Source organism: Leptidea sinapis, chromosome 36 (genome assembly GCF_905404315.1).
Source record: "Leptidea sinapis chromosome 36, ilLepSina1.1, whole genome shotgun sequence".
Taxonomy (NCBI): domain Eukaryota; kingdom Metazoa; phylum Arthropoda; class Insecta; order Lepidoptera; family Pieridae; genus Leptidea; species Leptidea sinapis.
The window spans coordinates 3,185,271-3,205,348 of NC_066300.1; the positions used below are offsets into that span (position 1 = coordinate 3,185,271).

The 20,078-nt window shown below is 34.2% G+C and overlaps 1 protein-coding gene across 1 annotated transcript in view; it reads right to left on the minus strand.

Annotated features, from left to right (window-relative positions):
* The window catches only part of LOC126975557 (immunoglobulin superfamily member 21-like), a 187,650-nt gene that overhangs the window by 8,401 nt on the left and 159,171 nt on the right, over positions 1 to 20,078 (minus strand). The window contains exons 10-14 of the mRNA XM_050823487.1: positions 17,461 to 17,620; positions 16,907 to 17,068; positions 6,767 to 6,937; positions 5,748 to 5,897; positions 5,126 to 5,231 (exon numbers count right to left, since the gene is read on the minus strand). Of these exons, the coding sequence (XP_050679444.1) occupies positions 5,126 to 5,231; positions 5,748 to 5,897; positions 6,767 to 6,937; positions 16,907 to 17,068; positions 17,461 to 17,620 (749 nt within the window). The remainder of the gene's footprint in view (positions 1 to 5,125; positions 5,232 to 5,747; positions 5,898 to 6,766; positions 6,938 to 16,906; positions 17,069 to 17,460; positions 17,621 to 20,078) is intronic.

Consider the following 20,078-nt stretch of genomic DNA (forward strand, 5'->3'; position numbering starts at 1 on the left):
AGCTCTTATAAAGACTAGGTCTTTTAAAATCATCATCATCAGCAGTAGATAAAACTTTCGTGAATATTTATATTAATTAGGAATAAAACCACCTCAGCCTTCTTAAAGACTTGCCAATAAGTATATTCAAAACAAATTCATACCCGCTACCTTGATTGCTAATATCACTGAACTATTGAAACTTAAATTGGATTTTTCGCTAACTAAAACTGTCCAACAACACAAATCGAATCCTGTGACCCGGTTATAATATCATAACATGTCACAAACACGGTGAATTGAAATTGGGTTTCAAAAATGTAATTTGCAACGTTTCATACGATACTGCAGATATACAAGAGACACCGGTCATTTATTTGTATTTGAGTGTGAAACTAACATATTTGACAAACGGACAAACGAATCAATTATATAAATGAACAAACGCACACTCGCGTAGTTAAGTTTAGTATTTAGATACTGCTATGCGGTACCAAAAGTTTATCTCATCTCGGCTTGTCGACATTCGAAGTATAAACTTCAATTAGGTTAGCAATAAGTCATTGTATTTAGAGTCTTATAATACAGTTAGTTGAGTATTTTTGTATATATTCTATTTGGTTCTACCAAGGCACTGCTCTTCTGTCTCGAATAAAATCAAATAAAATGCTTGTATTTTCCAAAAAAATTGTTTCATTTTTGTGATTAATCTTAATCCCAAGTATTTATAATATCAACCAGATCAAAATAATCTGAAATTTTTTGTTAGCCCTGCTAAAAGTATTTGGCATTTTATAATTATTTAATCTGAGGATTCTCGGATATTGTTAAGAGGTTTATACTAAAATTATATAAGCAGTAGCTACGGCGAGACATTACCTTATAGGAAAGGTCTATTTTGTGAAGGTGTTGTTAAAAGAACTTTAATTTCTCATTAAGACGTCGTCACTTACATGAGAACATAAATCAGTGATTGAGAGGCGAATTTGCTCATTGCTGCTTTCCAGTTTTTAAGGCGGTGGTCCAAGTTACAAGATATATAGTTTATTGATATTATGATAAGATGTTTTTGTTCATTGCTTTGTAAATGATATAGCAGCCTTTTTTTGAAGATGTTGACTGAAGTCGCTTCTCTAACAGTTTTCGGAAGCTTATTGTATAGCTGTGCTCCTGCAAATGTTATATTATTTTACCATAGTTGGTTCTAATACTAGTAATATTGTGTTTTGTTGTGAATGTTGTATTTGAGTGAATGAGTCTATGAGTTATCTTATATATAAGTATGCATGTGTTGTAGTTGTAAAGTTGAGTAAGGTTCAATAGTTTCGTTTATTTGTAAATAGTTTCTGTAGGAGTTATGTAGTCATAATTATGTAAAATTTGAAAGGTGATTTCAAATAGTCTTAAGATTAGCCCTATGCCTAATGTTTATGTAAAGTGTAACACTTTTTTAAATTAATATATATACTTGTAGGTCTTCATTTATTAAATATCAAGTTAATGTTTATTTCTTTAAATTTTTTCTCAGGGCCACTTGTGCTTCTTATATTAACTTCCGTTGAGTTTCCCCAGATAAGATTTTCGTATGACATGATGCTGTGACAATAGCTAAAAAAAATTTTTGCCGTATCCATTTCAGTCAGTCATCTAACTCTAACCGCATATCAATTAAAATAGTTTGCTAGCTTTATTTTTCTATTTGCGGACTTGCCAATAAGTATATTCAAAACAAATTCATACCCGCTACCTTGATTGCTAATATCACTGAACTATTGAAACTTAAATTGGATTTTTGCTAACTAAAACTGTCCATCAACACAAATCGAATCCTGTGACCCGGTTATAATATCACAACATGTCACAAACACGGTGAATTGAAATTGGGTTTCAAAAATGTAATTTGCAACGTTTCATACGATACTGCAGATATACAAGAGACACCGGTCACTTATTTGTATTTGAGTGTGAAACTAACATATTTGACAAACGGACAAACGAATCAATTATATAAATGAACAAACGCACACTCGCGTAGTTAAGTTTAGTATTTAGATACTGCTATGCGGTACCAAAAGTTTATCTCATCTCGGCTTGTCGACATTCGAAGTATAAACTTCAATTAGGTTAGCAATAAGTCATTGTATTTAGAGTCTTATAATACAGCTAGTTGAGTATTTTTGTATATATTCTATTTGGTTCTACCAAGGCACTGCTCTTCTGTCTCGAATAAAATCAAATAAAATGCTTGTATTTTCCAAAAAAATTGTTTCATTTTTGTGATTAATCTTAATCCCAAGTATTTATAATATCAACCAGATCAAAATAATCAGAAATATTTTGTTAGCCCTGCTAAAAGTATTTGGCATTTTATAATTATTTAATCTGAGGATTCTCGGATATTGTTAAGAGGTTTATACTAAAATTATATAAGCAGTAGCTACGGCGAGACATTACCTTATAGGAAAGATCTATTTTGTGAAGGTGTTGTTAAAAGAACTTTAATTTCTCATTAAGACTGTCGTCACTTACATGAGAACATAAATCAGTGATTGAGAGGCGAATTTGCTTATTGCTGCTTTCCGGTTTTTTAAGGCGGTGGTCCAAGTTACAAGATATAGTTTATTGTTATTATGATAAGATGTTTTTATTCATTGCTTTGTAAATCATATAGCAGCCTTTTTTTGAAGATGTTGAGCGAAGTCGCTTCTCTAACAGTTTTCGGAAGCTTATTGTATAGCTGTGCTCCTGCAAATGTTATATTATTTTTACCATAGTTGGTTCTAATACTAGTAATATTGTGTTTTGTTCTGAATGTTGTATTTGAGTGAATGAGTCTATGAGTTATCTTATATATAAGTATGCATGTGTAGTAGTTGTAAAGTTGAGTAATGTTCAATAGTTTCGTTTCTTTGTAAATAGTTTTTGTAGGAGTTATGTAGTCATAATTATGTAAAATTTGAAAGGTGATTTCAAAAGTAAAGTTGAGTAAGGTTCAATAGTTTCGTTTCTTTGTAAATAGTTTCTGTAGGAGTTATGTAGTCATAATTATGTAAAATTTGAAAGGTGTTTTCAAATAGTCTTAAGATTAACCCTATGCCTAATGTTTATGTAAAGTGTAACACTTTTTTAAATTAATATATATACTTGTAGGTCTTCATTTATTAAATATCAAGTTAATGTTTATTTCTTTAAATTTTTTCTCAGGGCCACTTGTGCATCTAGTTTAGTTAGCTCTAACAGCTCTTTTCTGTAAAGTTATATTAACTTCCGTTGAGTTTCCTCAGATAAGATTTTCGTATGACATGATGCTGTGACAATAGCTAAAAAAAATTTTAGCCGTATCCATTTCAGTCAGTCATCTAACTCTAACCGCATATCAATTAAAATAGTTTGCTAGCTTTATTTTTCTATTTGCGGGTCCAATTGAAGTTTTGATTCGAGTCAATACAGTTGTCTCGATGGGGCCCAATTCAGTTCCATTGAGTTGTAAATTGGTGGCTATTCTTTTAAGAATTTTTTTATGATAGAACTAAGTTTTTTTTAAACCTACATAGTAGAATAAAACTAAGATTGTTCATAAGTTTATTTTTTCAAGGCTCTTTAAAGGGGAAGATAATATTTTGAAGAAATTTTTGCTTTGATTACTTTAATTATATTATATTATACGATTAAGAAAATAATAAATTGTCCAAGATAATATAAATTCCGACATCCCCTCCGCGCAAAACTGTAATCTCAGAGAGAATGAATTTGGGATTATTTTTAAAATCCGAAATGGCCGACACGAAAAATTATCTTTGCATCAATATATATTGTATCGTTTTCATGGTTCTTCAGGATGGCTGTGATTTGTATAATGAATAAGAATTTTGAATTAATATGCATCGTACATACATATGTTATATCTAGTCCGTATGCCCTATCCGTAGGTTATTCATGTCCACCAACAAGCTATTGAATTTTTTTAAACCTTATTTTTTATTGTTTTCTTTTGGTAAAATATTAATTAGAAATATGAATTTATTAAGATGTTCCACATCTTTCACACACAACGTGTCTTAAAGAGTTGTCAAGAGAGTGTTATAGGCTTTTAAAGCCGACGTAGTCACGGGAAACTTTGAATTAATTATTATACAAAATTCCAACTGAGCGAGGTAACGAGCTAACAACAAGAGCTACCATGAATTGACCTGCTTATAACATTATACTTACTGTAAGATATTTTACCGATTCTTTGCAAACACCTAAAATTGTACAGTATTGTAATACTACTGAAAGATTTATTACCCTTGATTCTTCTCACTAGATCATTAGTAGCCGGATAGGAAGTGATTTTCACGTTCAGAGTAGATTTTTATTACTTTATTTTTTTACCATTGAAAAAGAAATTATCAACCTTGCTTTACGGGTACCGTACCAGAGATAACCATCCTACCTATATCACCGCAATAGCATCATCATCAGCAAAGATGTCCAGCATGGAAAACTTCCAACAAACTCAGGAGCAGATAACCGCTGCAATTGAGCAGGGATTTACAACCTTACAAAAAGACGGATCTCATCGTAAAACTTCAAACTATATCAAACAGCGATTAGAAACATTAGATAGTTATTGGCATGAGTATCAATCGAATCATAAAAAAATATATAGTGTGAAAACATAAACCAATATTTCAAGGAATACCTATTGGCTACGGTAACATACGGAATAAAAGTCGCAACGTTCCTATCCATGATAACGTTGCATCAGTTAGCATCAGACAAACGATCAAGCTTCAGCAATGACAATAACAAATATTAAGATCAAGCTCCGGACGTCATTGATTCTGGCATAGCTGCTATTATCTCCTCTGCAGTATATTCTTCTTCTTCGTAGTTACACTCTTGACAAAACGGTCGTGGTCATCACAAAGTGAAAAAGAGGCAGACGTGATTCGCTACAGCAACATCTAGTCGGCCTCAAATGTCAAACTAACCTGTACGCGGTTCCTCCTCCTAGACAACGGACGAGGCTTTGGCGACCGATTCGTGGCGGGATAACCACTCACACCTGGCGGGGCATCCTTACAGAAGAGGGGAAACCACTGCAACTAACTTTCCCAAGAAATTCATCATGAAAGTAGGATATAGGTGTTGTTTTACTTACTTCTTGAGTAGCAGCGCCAACACAGCGCCCAGTGCCGCTAGCACGGCAGCCACTGCTCCACACGCGGCCACCACGGGGAACCGCGACACTGCTCGAGCTGTCTCCTCTACAAGAAAACCATTTTTGAGATCACATTGAATTCTTAAATATTGATCCAGGCCTAAAAAGAAATGGTCGTTATCCACTACAGTCAAATACAGATTTTTTTTTTTGGAAGAAGAGAGCGTACGGCTCACCTTATGTTAAGTGATCAGACTACAGAAATAACTTTTTCTAGTAATTTTTTTAAGAAATTTTCTTTAAATAACATCTGTGTTTATATCGTCCTATTTTCAAGGAGTAAGCTGTATAAGAAAAATATATAAAGTAAAAAAATATGAGTGATGTTCCAAAAGGGGCGTCGATAGAGACCTGTTACCGTTCCGAATGTATCCAATAGAAGATACGATACAAATGGAACAGACCATAATATGCAGTGTAAAATTATGCTCAGCACGCTTCGTAGCTTATGATACACGTTACAAGACAGTTGGCATTATGCTAGTTTAGTATGGATACGACTTTACAGAGGGATATGTAATTCTTCTAATTTTACCTGCCGTGTTGACACATCAATGCTTACCAGTTTGTTTTGCTGCGTCTTTGTACACCAGTTCAGTGAGGAGAACAGGATCAGAAGCTCCCTTGCTGTTCCTGGCACTGATACTGAGTATTTCGTCTTCTGATATGCCCTCCACGTCCGCCCAGCTTACGTTCAGCCATACTACCAGATCTGAGAACCGTCAAATCTGATTTGAATTGCTTTTCTACGAAGATGTTACGAAATATTTTCAATGAAATTGATCGGATCTATTTCACTGATACGCTGTCCACTTGGGCAGCGTTGCGTGATAAAAACTTCATAATCGTGAACTAATTGATTTGTTGTTTGAGCGATATCCGGGAATTAAAACAGCTTCTATGCACAGGATGCCGGCTAGATTATGGGTATCACAACGGCGACTTTTTCATTTTTTTTGTGTTTTGGTCTGAACGGCACCGTAGCTAGTGAAATTACTCGCCAAATGAGACTTAACATCTTCTGTCTCGATGTGACAAGCGCAATAATGGTGCCATTCAGAATTTTTGTGTTTTTCAAGAATCCTGAGCGGCGCTGCATTGTAATGGGCAGGGCGTATCGATTACCAATGTTTTGCTCATATCGTCCCTTATTTTCTAAAAAAAGCTAGAATACCGAAAATAACTGTCTATATCTATATATGATTAATCAATAAGGTCAAACCATTAAAACTTCATTTTTGAAAACAATGAAACGTTTGATTCAGTCTTTATTTTTTAGAGAATTTTCCCCATCTGTAAAAATTGCCATCCTGTTCAGATTCAGTATAAAGCAATCTGGTTGAAGTAAACATAAAATATACAGTAAACAATAATAATGATTGCGAAACTGAAGTGGCAGTGGTCAGGGCACATAGTTCGACGGACAGATGTCAGGTGGGGAAAAAAATTCCTGGTCAAGATTGCCGGAATACGTTAGATAAGGGCAGCGCAAGACCAATCGTCGTGGAGATCTTTAGGGAAGGCCTTTGTCCAGCAGTGGACGTCTTCCGACTGATGATGATGAAACCATACAGAACTAACCGTTGGAGGCGGTGGTATTGGCCAAGGCGCGCGGTGTGGCGCCAACGGCATCCAAGGTAAAGTGCTGCGCCAGCCCACCATCGTAGCCAGCTATGCAACGAACCGACATCCACCAGCGCTGCTCGTGCATCACGCGGCTGGCACTGCAGTTGCGGGGCGGTGACGGCCGAGCTGGATCAAATACACTTTTAATGGATGGTTTGACTTACCTCATCCCCACCATGCATATGTTTTCGATATCATATTTGAGGTGACACAAGTGAGACAACATAGTGTATGAAGTTGACCGACGTATTGGGCCACGCTGGCCTGAAAACTGCTTGACTTAAAAACTGCAGGCACAAAAATGGTTAAGAGCAGTTTTCATTAGTGATGTGCCGAATGTGGTTTGAACCGAATACGACCTTTGTTCGAACATTCGGTAAAAATCTAAACTTGGCCGAAGTTCTCTTGATTGTCGCCGCAGGGACTCTCAAGAGTGACAGGTCGCGTCTTGCTTATGCATCGCGGTTAGCTACGCCCCATCCGCATTCCGCGCACCCCCGCGTGAGGATCGGTCGGTTGGCGCTCATTAGCAAACACGTCATCTTCATGACGCGTGCGTTTATGCTAACATTTTACATTATTACATGTTCTTGGGTGTTTTTGCGAAGTTTAAGTTGATAAATATTAATACTGATCTTCTTGTTCCAAGGATAAGAGGACTTATTTTATTGAACAAATATGACAGATTATTGGTTCTATTATTTTCAATCAAAAAGTGTAGATATTTTTTTTAGTTTTTTCTTTTACAATACTTGTTTCTAATACAGTTTTTCTTATTACAAAAATGAATCATCAAAATCGGTTCCCGCGATATTGAGTTATTCATAAATTTTATCATCCACTTTGTTACACGTTTGTATAGCAAATTTAAGACTTTTATGGTTTTCTCATGGATGCCAGTGTCAAATCTGGACCAAATTACAATGGTGGTCCCATTGTAATTTGGTCCTTGGGAAGCACCAGCTTCACGGTTCACCCAGTCGAAAGTTTTGAGGTAACAAACATAAAAAAAGAACATACCAATTGAGAACCTCCTCCTTTTTGAAGTCGGTTAAAAGCACTTTTATTTCATCAAAGTATAGGTAGTTACCTAATGTGTGTACCCCTCAGTGAGTGAGTTCACCTCGCACTTATCTGTTTTTTTTAATTATAACAGTAACATACTTAGTATTATATACTTGTGGCCGAATTCTGCTATTATTGAATCTAGATTAACTTATAATAAGTCCATTTTTTTAAAATATAAGTCTTGTAAACATAACGTAAATTATAAAATAAATAAATGGCGTATTCGATAAAGCGGACATGTCGCTATCAGACAAATAAAACGTTGTCTACCGCCGCGTGTTATCTCGCATACAGTTTTCCCATTTTATTTCTAAAATGCACGTCACGACTATTTTAACTTATTTCAACGACTAAATGAAGCATAAAAAAGGATATATTTTAACATTTCATCTTTTTTAATATGCAAAACAATAACAATAGTCATATACTAGCAACTCATTGGTTAATTAAATATTTGCTTATTTATAGCTCGCAAGAACCATTCATGGGCATAGGCTTCAGAAGCAGGAAGAAAGTTCTTGTTTTTTTTTTTATGAAAATAAGGGAGGAGGAAAATAAGGATACGCCTTGCCCATTATAATGCAGTACCGCTCAGGATTCTAGTAAAACACAAAAACTCAGTGCGGCACTACAGTTGCGCTCGTAACCTTGAGACATAAGATGTTAAGTCTCATTTGCAAACATATTACTGCTCCACGGCAGAAATAGGCGCCGTTGTGGTACCCATAATCTAGCCGGCATCCCATGCTAGAGTTTGGCGAGTCAATATCTCCTGAGGATGCCTCGTGTAGAGGTGTTACGTGTCGAATTGTTCAAAGACAAATATTGGCGGAATTAACACTAAAGAAAACTCAAAACATTTGTATAATTATGGATTTCCGCAAAGTAACGCCTATTTCATTAAATTTTGTTAGTTTAGTTTTAGTACCGCAGACTCTCCCTATGGCCAACAGCGCCAAAATGGCAAATAGCAAACAGGCACAAAAGCACTCTGACACCCGCCAGTTCAGTAGAAAAAGTAGAGTATGAATCTTTTAGGCCACTATTTCGTAAGCTGAATATATTAACACTAATAATAATAATGTATGTTCGTTAAAAAACATAAAAATTTGTTTAAAACTGTCAGACAGGTTCATACACGCTGCACCAGAAATGGTCATACACTGGTTTTGGATAGACCACAACGTACTTCATTGCTTCAACGTAACGCATACGGAATGTGTGTTAAATTATTTAATAAAATACCCGAATGTGTACCAAATCTACCCGAATATAAATTTAGATTAACTCTTAAAAAATTTCTATTGACATCAGTATATTATAATGTAAGTGAATTCTTGAATTGTCACATGGATATTTAAATTTCTTATTTATATAAATAATTTTAAGTCTCTGACATTTGCATGCTTTGTATAGAGCTGAATAGCATATTGTAAACATTTGTACTATATCATCTTGTAATGAAACCTATTCAATGCAAAGAAAAGTTAAGTTATATTTAAAAAAAAAGAGGTCAATGGTATTAGTCTATTACAATACGTCTATTCAATCTATCAGTACTGTGTATATATATATATATATAAATGCAGAGTGTAGAAGTGGGAGCTAATATGCAAATTAGTAGATCGCAAGCCGCTAACGCGCCGCGCACGGCACATTAAGAGTCAATACTCGTGTAAATATTGGCTATATCAGGCGCGCTGCCAGCCGCCCGGATTAACTTGACACATGCCGCCAGGGCTGCCAACCTACTGCTTCATTAATATCACATCGCTGTAATTAAGCCATGCTTGATTAGCTGCATTTATTTAAAGGCTGTTATCGCAGTGACGAGAATCACTAATACTGCGGTATTTTAACGGACGAATTATTAAACATATAAAAATGATTAGATTTAAAGAGTTTATTTCTCAAAAAGAACAAAAGTTCACTTACATGAGAACAATGATTCTAAATAAATACATAAATTTTATAGTTTTATAGTTACGGTGACTTTAAAGTTAAACAATAATAAATTAAAAACACGCTACGTTCTAAGGTAACAATCTATCTATTGTGATTGACAGTGCTTTTTTAATTTAGCTTTATATTTTGGAAAAGATTTTTCCTCAAATATATCTAATATAAATATATAAATAAAAATGATTAAACATGCAAATAAAAAAGCTACATTTTGAAGTGATGATGAGAATGAAAATTAAAGATGCGCGCGCATCACTGTCACACAAAAGTAATGGGTTCAAGTCTGTTCCTAAAATTTCCAGACGTTTGCGTCATTAGTATTTTTTTTTGGTTTCTTCGTTCATTATTAGGACAGGCATAGGGTTAAAGCCCATACAGCCGTATTCATTATCTAATAATTAATTGTCAAAGTCATCTTTACAAAATTGTTCTATCTAAAAACGTAGAATAGCACGAGAAATAAATCATTGTTATGATTTTTGCTTCGTTAGGCCAAAGAAGTATAACTTCTGTGCATACACGAGTACAGTCACACTTTTTTTAAAAAAAAAATTTGTTTATATTGACATGAATAAAATGGTAAATATTAATGTAATGCTATCTCGCACTACACTCTCAATCACATTGTGGTTATTAGGCACTGGTAAGACTACTCAGGTGTGCGAATTGATTAAGTTTAACGTTTTTAAGTATATTTTTTGTTTATTTTGTTTCTGTGTATCCAAAAGTACTAAAAATTACGAAAACACATCGAATTACACATGATTGAATCCACTCAATAATAGCGGTAAAGGGACTAATTATTATTTATATATAACTAGCTGACCCGACAGACGTTGTTCTGTACATAATAAATAAAATACTGTTTTTATGAATTTGTAAATAATATTTCGTAACACCAAGAATTATTTCGTGAAATATGCTCCCTGTCAACGACGTTCTATATTATGTATAGGACGTCATTGTTCCCTGTTGTTAACTACAATGAAATTGTATCACAGGAGAACTGCCAAACCGTCCGTCAATAAATTCTCTCATAGAAAATATGTCCATACAATAGAAATATTGGATATAAAAATAATTATGGGTCCCAAATCGAAATAAAAACTATCCTATCTCTCCAGTTGGACTAAACGGCACTCCATGAAGTGATCCCCATTAAAATCCATTAATTAGTTTAGGAGTCCATCGCGGACAAACAAAGTGTCACGTAATTTATATATATTAAGCAACTAAAATATAAAAATTCATACACACCAACAAAAATTTGCACAAAAAAATCCTTCAATACTTTTGAATCTACAGTTGAAAATTAAGCATGTTTTCCATGCAAAAGGGGGCGCAAGAATCAGGACCCACAGTGGGTTCATATTCTCTTTTTTATGTGGGAAAACTTTAAACTTTTTTTGCATTATGGCAACACACTTACATACTCAATGTGATTTTGTTTCTTAATGACATCTCGACGAAATCTTCAAAGGCTAGTTTTAGTTTTCTCGTGTGTAACTATAACATGAGTTATTATAAAATAAATAATTTAATAAGCCTTTAGTGTGGTTATATTACTTACCTTTAAGATGTCTAATTATGCACTAGATATTTCGCCAATTTGCCCTTTGTCAAAGACCTCCCCTAAGATTCATCCTTCACATTTCTTTTCCATCCTATTCCATCCATATTACAAAACTTTTCTCAACTTTTTGATTTGATTTTTGATTCCTGCCGCCGAATCCCACCTTCGCACGACACGCCACAAGTTAGGATATCATCCCCACCATCTGGATGTGTGGCGGTCCTCCACAGTGCGGTTTTCAAGGAGTTTTCTTCCACGTACTACAAAGCTGTGGAACGAGCTTCCTTGTGCGGTGTTTCCGGGACGATACGACATGGGTACGTTCGAAAAAGGCGCGTACACCTTCCTTAAAGGCCGGCAACGCTCTTGTGATTTCTCTGGTGTTGTTCGTTTGTCCTCCTATGCCATAAAAAAAAAACTTTTACGTTGGCCTTTTCTCCTTCTGCCGTATACCACTCTGTGATATCTTTGGAAATATTTCCAAATATATCACATAAGTCATATTAAGTTAAGCGTAAGTCTGCCGCACGTTTAAAATAATCTAGTATTTTATTCAATTGTGTTTAATAAGACTTGATTCTCCAACAAGCGGCGCAGATACTCAGAAGTTTTTGATTATTAAACTTCACTTAACCTCAATTTAAAATAAGTGCCAACCCTAACATTATTCGATTTATGTTCGCCTTAAGTTGAAACGATGAAATAAAAACTTTTTTACTTAAGCCGTGGGACGTGGATTCCGCTGGGGAAGTTCGAGTCGTATAACCCAGTCACTTTTATATTTCACAGAACTCGCAACTTGCTGCGACATGGCAAGATTGATTATAGCGCGTTTCCACTTAATTTTCACGTTTGATATTAGTTCAAGTTACAGTTGGATTGATGATTAATTGATGAAATTATTTGCCCATTAGGCTCATACAATATTTATGTAAGAGCTAAACCGGTTGATTTATATTCTGCTGCCATATACCTTATATACTACGACATGACGATAAATGGTTTCAACTTAGATCATTTATACGTTTCGAATTTAGATAGACTATTACAGCTGTGAAAACAAAAGATTGTGTTTAAAACTAACCGCTACTTAGAGCAATTCACGCACACTAACACAAACTATATTACAAATCGTAGCTTGTCACGCACACTAAAGTATTGTTCCTGGCCTGTTTTTATCGGTTGTCTAACAGCAAGAGTCTATCTAGAGGTATTAATTATCTAAGGATTGCAATTATGAACACTGAAAAGCGGGGAGGCTGCATACACGGCACCTTAAAAGTTTAGACAGTACTCGTGTAAATAATCACCTGATAACCATATTTGATAGGATGGTTATATAAACTTTATTTATCTCAATAATAATTATAAATTTACCTAATGTGATATACGTATTCGGTTATACTGCAAAAACAACTGATTCTATAGGAATAATACTTGTCCCATAAGATGCAGCGTGTTTTGTAGAAGGTTTAAGTGTATGAAATGTTTGGGATTACTTATCCGGAACCTATATTTTTTAATTTATTACATATTAAAATCTTCTGATCAGACTGACATGACAAGCATACGCAGTCTATACATGGAACCCAATTAAAGGTCCAAACTCAATCCCACACTCACTCACATACAAACACACACACAGTTTTCACACTTGTTGTAATTGTACGGTAATTGTAAAATTTTGTTTTCATCATTTTTGTTTGTTTCTATATTGCTTATCAAACATTATATGTCCGCTAAGGGAGTTGCGAGATATTCCCAATACAAGTGTCCTAAGACAACTTACTGGGAAGTCTATAAATAAGATAAACAATAATATCAATATTATGATTATGAAAATAAACTAAAAATACACGATGAGTGGAAACGTTTTAGAACCTTCATGGAGTTAATTTCCCATAGATGAACTAACCAAATAGGATAATAATAATATTGACACACTTATCACACAAATTATCTTGCCCCAAGTTAAGCATATATACCTGTGTTATGGGTTACAAGATTATGATATATTTAATACAATATACTTACTTAAACATACATAAATTCCTTTAAACATACATCAATACATTTAAACATCCATGACTGGGAAACAAACATCAGGATAGATATAAATTTAAATGCATTTGGCAATTTTAAAAAATACGCTTTTGAACTCTTGTAATTTGGATATAGAAACTTACAGTTTTAGTAATAGTAAACGTAGAATAGTAGTAGTATTGCTTAACTTACAATAATTAATGAAGGCAACACTGTGCATAGTGCATACCTATAAGTTATATATAAGTATTAAATATAAGAAATATTAAATTATGAGTACTCATAATATTAATTGCATATCTAATTGGCAAGCCTATCTAATGAATTAAAAAACAACAAAAATATGCTTGTCACAGCAGTTACTTTTGCTTCAATCTTCATCGAGCGTGAGAAGTGAGAACTGTATTGAGAACCTTGCGACTCTTGCGAGTGTGTGTACTCGAAGAAGCTCTCGCCGAAAATGTCGGTGAGATTCGGTCGACGGTCTTGCGGAGATTATCGGCGAAGATCTCGCGTGAATGTGGAGCGGGCTTAAACCTTCATGCACAAAATACTAGAAGGGTGTTTCAGACTTAAGCAGCTCTAATTGCAGCGCCATCTATGATCGAGATGGGACAACATATTAAACATGATATCGTGAGCGTCTGATTACACAACATACCTGCGGGTACGATCTGAAAGACGCAGGGCGAGTGTTGCGCGCCCACCGCGTTGGTCGCGCGACACGATAACGCACCGTAGTCGCGCTCGCTCGCCGCTCGGTACCGCAATTCACTGCCCGTACCACCGCTCGCCACTGCGCGATATGCTAATATTACAAATTTTTAGAGGCAATGACTCCAGCAGAGATCTATAGAGCCATTACTTACGTAAAATTTTGTTGAGTGTGATTAACCGCGAACCCGAATCGGACTGTCTTAGCTTAAGCGCAGCATATTTTCAGCTGTCAAATAACTATTAAAAGAAAATGAAAGATTATGCTAAGCGTACACTTAGCAAATTTTTACGTAAGTAAAGTCTGAGCTGAGTCTAGCTGAGTACGCTTAGACCAGTGTCGATAATTTCTGAAACCAAAAAAAATAATAGTAGGATGAAACCCACTGGAAATGGAAAAGAATTTAACAAAAATGGGAGGAAAAATAAATTACGGGCGATCTGAGGTCGAGAAGTGCAAAAGGAACCCCCCTTTTAAGTTAAGTTTGGTTAAGGGTAATTAGGATAATCTCGATTTCCGGTAAAACTGCAAGTCCGGAAAAAGTTAAATGGCAAAGTTGTAGGTAAAAAAAGATCTATAGCTTTTGTATTTACAATTTTTTGGCATAACCATAACCTCAAAATTAATGTGAAAAATTCAAAATATCAAGTTTTTGGTTTTTTATTTTCATCTTTTCCAAAATCAATTTTTCTCCACGAAATTTGGTGAAAATTTACATTTTTATGTCCCAAATACACTGAAATTTATTAGAAATGAAATATTTATTTATTCTCCTTATTTTGACTCAAATATCGAAAAAGAACCCTTATATTCAATGGAAAATTCACCCGTCAAAATATCAGCTTTTTTCAAAAAATTGGTCTGTTTTCCGTTCGTCAAAATCTCTACTTTCCGATAGTATAAAAAAATATAAATTACAATGGTAAATGTTCGGAAAATTTAAGCCCATCCAAAGGCATTTTAATATAGAGAATTCTTACACGTTATTTCGTAGCAGCAATAAAATGGATTAAAATTAATCAATAATGATGAAAAAAATGGTTAGTATAACATTAAATTATTATCCTTTTGACATTAATTAGTTTTGGAAAAGATAAAAATTAAAAACGAAAAACTTGGTTTTTTGAATTTTTCATATAAATTTTGAGGTTACGTGAAAAAATTGTAAATAAAAAGTTGTAGATCTTATTACTAACTACATTTTTGTGATTTGACTTTTTTCCATGGGACTTGCAGTTTAGCCGAAAATCGAGATAAACAGTTTTTTACCTTAAAACACCCCCCCTTTTCCGCTTCCCGACCTCAGATCGCCCGTGATTTATTTTTTCTTTATTTTTTGTTATATTCTCTTCCGTCTCCAATGGGTTTCATCCTACTATTATTTTATTCACTTTTTATCATTTTCAAAGGCTCCAGCACTGGTCTAGCTCTATGGATCTCTGCCTCAGTGTGACAGCCTGCATTCAGAATAGGTCTTGTTGAGGCATGTTTGGAAGCGGGAATCTCATGGCGGTCTGTACTCCTGCAAACCACAGAGGAGAGACCAGCAGCCAGCCGGTCTACTTAAGAGTTCAGTGTAAGTCGTACATAATATAATTACAATGAAAATATGTGGTTCAGTTCACAATTTTTAATAATGATTGTTATAAAGTGTATAATTTTATTGTATTCTGTTTCAACCTACACTTTCTTTGCATCATCACTATAGTAAGGACATCCCAGTGGTCGGTTATTTTAAGTGACGGGTAATAGAGATTTTTTTTCGGAAATAATTACTATATTAGAACAGGTTTAATAATTAACACTGACACTACAGCAAAATGCCTTATGTATTCAGCGATTTAGTATATTCATGAAAAGTTATGCTATTACATAAGAAAATGTAAAATAATAACTGTTTTCTGTCATTTATTTTTCCGTTTTTATGAAGATTCTGTTCGTTGTAATAGAACGTTATTGATTGTAATATGTAAACGAAAGTCGATTGTCAGCTTTAATTTATTATATTTATCTTTTATATATTTAATATCTAAAATTCTCGTGTCATGGTGGTAAACTTTGAACTCCTCCGAAACGGCTTGACCGATTATCATGAAATTTTGAGTGAATATTGGGTAGGTCTGAGAATCGGACAACATCTATTTTTCATCCCCCTACATGTTAAGGGTGGTCACGAACGGTTGCCTTTTTTTAAATATGTTTGATTATGAGTCAGCATTAAAAAATACATATAACTTCAAATTTTCACCCATCATCGATTTCACGATCAACAGTTACCTTTGTATCGCGATTTTAATATCAGCAATACAACGTTTGCTGGGTTAGCTAGTATATATATATTTAATATGGTCTTTGTTTGAGGCTCTTTCACGCCTAAACCACTGATCATATCAACATGAAACTACCACCATTCGATGCGAAATTGATCCTAGATGGTTTATAGCTACTTATTTTTTTATTGTATTTGTAATAACATGAATAAAATTTTATTTATTTCCTTTTTAAATTACCCAGCGAAGCGGGCGGGAACGGCTAGTTTACTTATATAATAATTTATTTTTAGTTCGAGCTATATATGGTGTGGTTTATTTCGTTACCGTTTAAATAAGAAGTGTTGTAGAACTTTTGAACGTACATTGAAAATTTGTTTTTAAAACTTATCATTCTTATAATGTTTGTTTTCATACATAAATATATTTTTCTACATAAATAAATAATCATGTAAAGTGTTTACCGTATCTGGCTGGTGAGACCTGAAAGCTCTCTCCGCTGTTGTTGAACTGCCAGGAGAAGGTGAGGTCAGCTGGGTCGGCAGAGACCAGGCATCGCACCCGCAGCGCCTCGTCCAGCCGCGCTCCGATCACCACGGGCGTTGGTTGTACACAAATGGGCGCGTCTGTGTCAGATGAATTTTAAACCAACCAGTTAAATAATTTAAGGTAGAAAGCATGCTTGAAAGGGGGCCTGGGGGAACTCCAAATGTAATTTTATATGGATATTTTGATTGTTAATGTACTGAACCGTTGAGTCTCACTACAGAGCCCCCGGTTTGATTCTCGCTCGACACGTTCCAATGTGTTTTGTGGCTACCGAATTGATGTTAGTTTATTTGACTCTTTATAAGGTCGGCAACTTGTGATTCCGTAATTCCTCTGGTGTTTCAAAGAGACTATGTGCCGTGAAGATTGTTGGTGTATAAACATTATAACTTGTGTGCTAAATTAAGAATTTTGGATTATTTATTATGTTGAGGGTTGATCTAAGTCAAAAAGTATATTCACGACTTACACTGAACTCTTAAGTAGACCGGCTGACTGCTGGTCTCTCCTCTGTGGTTTGCAGCGCTGCAGGAGTACAGACCTCCATCGTTCCTGCTTACCCTCTGCATTACAAGTGACTTAGTGCTGATGAAGACGCCACCAGTTACGTTTTGGATTACTTGTTGCTCCTGTTTTTTTTTAAATAGAAATTACATCTTTTGTTGTGTAATTATAAAAATACTTTTTAGCACTGAAAATATCACAATTTGTGTTACGGATTAATTTTGCACGCTGTGCGGTGATTAAGCTGGGCGCGAAGATATGAATACAAAAGCGGTAATATAGGTTTGAGATAATCAGCACAGATTGTCACTTTAGTAGCCTCTATAGAAGTATACGTTTGCAGCATTCTGACTGAGAGCTGTCATAATGCTCGTAAATGTCACGGAACAGAAAAAACTAGTGGAAGTGGCATACGGGCGTTACCCTGTCGCCACTATTGTGTACAAATGTATCTACTCGAGGCTCAAGTGAGACTAGTCATTTGATGTCAAGTTAAACATAATTATCTTTAAAAAAAATACAAATATGCCTTATTATACCATTTTGGACTGTAGAAATCATAGCCACAATAAAAATATGTCCAACGAAGGGATTTCCTTTCATCGGTAATCATAATTTTCCGATTTAAATACAATTAATATTTTGAATGTGTTGTGCAAAACATACAATTAAAAATGAACCATAACATTACGACGTATGGTTCATTTACCTTTACGTTTAATTGATGTAACTTATTTTAGAATAATTTATGTAAACATATCATACTACTCAAGTACATGCATGTACATATCGATATAATTTTATCGAAATAAATTTTACCTTATAAATTGTATTCAAGAATTACTATTTTCCATGCATCATGCGATAAGTAAGAAAAATGTTATAATATGGTTGTGGTAATTGTGTAGAAGAGAGACTACGGTGAATTCGAATTAATAGTTTTTATTGTCTCTTAGATACAGCCAATTATTATTTAACAAATATGTGTATGTTTCAAGTTAAACCAAATAATCGTTAATTTTTAAATATAGACAAGCAATTTTTTTTTAATTAAATTTTAATATTTGACATATATTGAGATTCCACCGATAAGGTTGAGTAGAGGAAATACGTCATAGAATTGTAAAAAATAGATCGAAAACCATGAATTCTGGGAATGTTTGCCATCATTGTAGGATATTTACATCATAATATAATATATCATGTATCATCAGAGTAACAAGAATATAAATACTTCATCAGTGCTTAAAGCTTCTCTTTTTATTAATCATTCGTTACTGCTTGTTTTGGAAATTTTCTTTCCGCACGCGCATTACCTATGGAAGCTGTACGGTTTATGAAATCTCATGTCTTACTGGCCCCTGGGTTTATACAGAATAACGATGAATACTTATAAAAAAACTGTGTTTTATGCGTGTATTGTTTCCCAGGTAAATATAATATGAATATTGTAAATTTCCGTAAAGTATGACGATTCGTGTACGCTGTGTAGATTTTATTTTAATTTGAGCTAAATATTGTCCATCCTTTCATATAAAACTTATATTATACTTCATCAACCCTGATTACATCATTGCTAGTTATCACTAACTTATCGATATGTTTACTCATTATCGTACAACACTTGGTATTTTGACGGAAGTAACCATATTACAGAGTTCCTATTACTTAAAGTTTTTATATGTTATTTTTCGCAATTTAAGAAAAAGTTCTGAGGTTGTCTTAATCACTTTAAGAATATGAGATTAGCGTAATTGTATTAAGTTCGAAATTGATGTAAATAAATTTGTAGATAAGTCATTTCGTGATTGTGAATTTAGGCCTGTCATAAAGCCGGAATTAAGTGTGTGTGTTATATATTTAATAGATAAATGTGTAAGTTTGGCGACATCGGTTTCCATAGTAAAATGGCATGATGCCACTTCTACTAGTTTTTTCTGTTCTGTGATAAATGTATCGTAGTTAAATTATGATATCGCTTTCTGTATATTAATCTTAAATTATTTTTCTTATTTAGATTTACAGTGTTAAAGTTAAAGAAACTTTTTTTTAATGAAAAATAGAAACAAGACGATCAAGACGTTCAATTGATGATAATTGATACGCCCTGCCCGTTACAATGTAGTGCCGCTAGGTACTCTTGAAAAACCCAAACTGTGTTAATTACTTCTAACTTTACTCTTAGTAAAGTTAGAAGAAAAGTGCTTATTAATAAAGCCATTACAAGAAAGCCATCTGAAAGACAGAACAAAAAGGTAGTTAAGGATAATTAAAAAAATAAAGGTGAAGAAGACATTGAAGTAATAAATGAATGTGTTGAAGCTAGATACTTTAAAGAAACTGTTAGTGAAGACACAAGCAGTGGTGCCATAAAACCAACAAGATGCAAGCTAGGTGATCTACCATCTTATATACAATTATGATTAGTTAACATTATTTGAATTTCAATATTCAGTGTTTGTAAGTTTTTTTTTTGGAAGCCCAAGCCCTGGCAGGTATTTTGGTCAACGGATCAGCCTAGTTATCCAACGAGGAAATGCTGCCAGTATTCTTACTTCGCTTCCACGTAATAATAGTTTTAAT